The sequence below is a fragment of the Lepisma saccharinum genome, chromosome 30 (genome assembly GCF_977018435.1).
Source record: "Lepisma saccharinum chromosome 30, izLepSacc3.1, whole genome shotgun sequence".
In the NCBI taxonomy this organism is placed as follows: Eukaryota; Metazoa; Arthropoda; class Insecta; order Zygentoma; family Lepismatidae; genus Lepisma; species Lepisma saccharinum.
The window spans coordinates 34,109,757-34,113,389 of NC_139258.1; the positions used below are offsets into that span (position 1 = coordinate 34,109,757).

General features: G+C 46.1%; 1 protein-coding gene across 1 annotated transcript; it reads left to right on the forward strand.

Moving 5' to 3' along the window:
- The first annotated feature begins 1,882 nt into the window (after window positions 1–1,882).
- LOC145981930 (innexin inx3-like) lies at window positions 1,883–2,920 on the forward strand. Its single transcript, XM_083115425.1, has one exon. It carries the CDS (start codon window positions 1,883–1,885, stop codon window positions 2,918–2,920), a length of 1,038 nt encoding a protein of 345 aa, XP_082971551.1.
- The last annotated feature ends 713 nt before the right edge of the window (window positions 2,921–3,633 follow it).

Sequence of the window (3,633 nt, forward strand, 5' to 3'; positions counted from 1 at the left end):
GAAGTGCAAAAATGACCACTTAAGGTGGGGGGAGGAAATAGTGTGTAAAATTCGAGATTTTCATCGCGTCCGTAAATTTCGTAAATTTCCCGTTCCTAAACTGGTCCCGAAATGGGGATTTTTTTCAGTCCCGAACGACAGGGTTATAAAAATTTCCCTTTCCAATCCCGTGCCATCCAAGAAATTTGTCCTGCTCACCCCTAGTCATGGCAGTCAAGATGATTCTAAAGCCTGTGGTGAAAACGTTCTTTCCTTATTTTGTTCGACATAACAATTAATGCTATCACCTCTCGAATTACACGGTCTTTTCTCAGATATCTTAGCGGGAGCAAGTGACCCGCCCCCTTGCGGGCGCCCATGCATGTAAGTAATCTGTACTGCTTATACTCAAGATAGAAATCCGCTGTTCGAGGGGACGTAGCATCGAAAAGGAGCGTTAGAAAATGAAACGTTATTAAGTAAAGTTGTTCGCCTTAACCACCTCTATAAGCTGTGAAAGTATGTTGGCTGAAACTTTGTATAATCTTGTTTACACTTTTGATTTGTTGTTTCAAGTCCACTTTATGCACAGATAGACTAGTCGGAACTGGACCCACAGTTTAAAGCGTGATCCAAACCACTGTGCAATATGCCTCTACCGGGTTTTGAACGCGAGACCTCTTGATTACTTTTTTTTTCTGTAGCTGTCGGAATTATTCCATATATAACACACACCACAGTTTTTTGGCGATAACATTTTTGGCAACCTGCAAGTTATACATGCGTAAATATTGTATATTTTATTTCTCTAAACATAAAACGCGAAAATGTTGAAATTCCGATGTATTTTTCGTTTTTGAGTGAAAAATGTGTTGAAATTAGCAAGAAAGCTCCAATTTACCTTTTAAGCGAAATTCGCGTATTCGCGTTTTTTCGCGATTTCGAATGCATGAAAAATGTGTTTAGAACATGTCACTCTACATACATAAACACAATTGTTTTCAACAATTAACATTATTCGGTGTTATCGCGAATAATCAAGGTCTCTTCTTATAAATGATTGTGGTATTTGATTCATACTGTACGGAATTGAACATCTAAATAAAAGAACCCGTGATGGCTAGGGCCTCCCTATCGACTGCCGGAATCACTCCCACATGCCGAGGTGGGATATTATCCAATCAGTTACGGGGTGACGTGTGGTCAGCACGACGAACCCCAAGTCGTTGTTGTAGGTTTCCATGATAGGGTTACGCTACTCGTTCTTAGCTCCCCAATTTCCTCACGATGGTGGGTGGTCACCGGTCCCATACACATGCCGAAATCTTAGGACAAATGTTACACTTCCCCCAGGGGACTCAAACCTGCGCGCGCATCGTAGCCGGAGCCTAAAGCATGACGCAGCACTGCCACGGTGTGCGACGAGGCCTCTGAGCAGTGGCCACCCGGTACAGTACCTAAACGCACGGCCATGAATTTAGGCGGGTGGCAGAAGTTCGCGCTGTTGCCACGTCGGAGCACAACCTCGTGTGTTCGGAGTATAAAGAGAACGAAAGATGTCGTTCTGGAGTTGTGTAATACACGTGATACAAATTGACTGTATTTGCTCGAAAGGTCAAGGGTGACACAAGAGTGACCCGGAGGGAGGTTAGTCTGACGCTCCAACTAGGCGACGCAGCTCAGTTGACGTTGCCACACAGTGCGCGGGAACCAGCGACATTTGTCCCGCTCTCGCTTTGCTTTTACCATATGTGGCACCAGCGCCTATTTTCATGGCCGTGCGTTTAGTTTGTAGTCCAGCAGAAAATCTTGTTCCGTTGCTAGTTCTTTGAAAAATAATCTAGGCTTGCGTTTCTTACAAGTTGCCTCTTCTCCTTCTTCCAGAATTTGCGCAAACTTCAAGATGACCCTGTTTCAGTTGAGGTCAGGCCTGGGTAGAAGGTTCAAGCTGATAGCACTGCGTAAGCCTATCATGGGCAACATCGTTTTCCGGATGCATTACATATTCACCAGTGGCCTCTTCTTCGTGTCGTCCATGCTGGTAGTCGCCGACCAGAAGTCCCAGCTGTCTTTCCAGTGCCAAGAAGAAGAGAGCAACCACAGCGCCAACGCTATCACCGACAATTGTTGGAACTCCGGCAACTTCAAACTTGCTGCGGACATTATTTCTTTCCGTGTGTACTTCCCCTTGCTGCTGTTCCTCCAGGGCGTTCTGTTCTACGTCCCTTACTTTGTGTGGGTGGGAGCGTGCGGACGCAAGATGGCCTCCTACTGCCTCTCTTCTCGCGACAGGAAGTGGGCGAATAGGGCGATCCTCTACTTCCGGTCGAACGTCAACGACAACTTGTACGCTTGGGCGTACCTGGGCACCCATTGCTACAACTTGATCAACGTCCTCTTCAATTTCTTCTTCATGAAGAAGTACGTCGGCGATGCGTTCCTCACCTACGGCATCGATCTCCTGAAGTTCTTCGCGGGATTCTCCGAGGAAGGGATCCAACCGGGGAAGTTGGTCTTCCCGCGGTGGGTCAAATGCACCTTCCCCAGCTATGGCCCTTCAGGAGACGTACAGGAACGCGACGCACTGTGCGTCCTGGCCGTGAACGTGCCTAACCAGATGCTCTTCACCGTCATCTGGTTCTGGTTGCTGTTCCTCGGCGCCGTCACCGCCTCCAACCTCGTCTTTGAGGTCCTCCTCTGCGTCGTGCCTCGTCTGCGCATCTCCACGGCCTGCATGTTCTTCGACTTCCCCAAACGAGAGATGAAGACCGCCAAGGCGGTGGTGCAGCAGCTACAGTACGGAGACTACCTCATCTTCAGGACCGTCGGCAAGGACATCTTCGCTCGCCTTATCGAGGAGATACACTACACACCTGCAGCCTACGGAAACAATGCAAGACCCCGCCGTGGACATTACGATGACGAAATGCAACAGCAGTAATCATGACGAGAGAAGAAGCAGAAGGGCAACAGTAATGAAGCAAAGATCAGATAGACAGATACCCTCACTCCAAATAGCTTACTATTTGAATCCTTCCATTACCAACCTTCTGTTAGTATTAGTAATATAATCCCCCTTGTATCCTTTGCTTTATTGTTGTTTTGCCCAAATATAATTGTAGTTCCTAGAGACGGCAAAATATGTAAAACCAGGGCCAAGAAACAGAAAAACTGATCTCCATTTGTCACATTCAGTTTTTGTGTATCGTTGCTTCCCAAAACATATCTTCAATACATTGTATACAGGCCACGGTTACGCCGCCTCATATAATTCAAGGCTGATCATTAGTTGTGTTCATATATACATATACTGCGTTGCCTCATATAACCCAGAAGTTGTGTTCATATATATATTATGTCCCCTCATATAATCCATGCCTCATATAACCCAGTAGTTGTGTTCATATATATATTATGTCGCCTCATATAATCCAAGGCTGACCTTTAGTTGTGTTCATATATACGGCGCCATAATCCAGTAGTTGTGTTCATATATACAACCTCTGACAATAAAGTTCGGTGAATGATCCTAAATATCGAAAGTAGATGACACCTATCTCACTGTCCTTCGAAGTAGTCCCCTTCCATGGCTATGCACCGTTGAGAACGGCTGTACATGTCCTGGAAACTTTTAGAAAAGTCTTCTTTCGGGAT

Coding starts and splice junctions, on each gene's coding strand:
- LOC145981930 (XM_083115425.1), top strand. CDS start 1,883: ATGACCCTGTTTCAGTTGAGGTCAGGCCTGGGTAGAAGGTTCAAGCTG.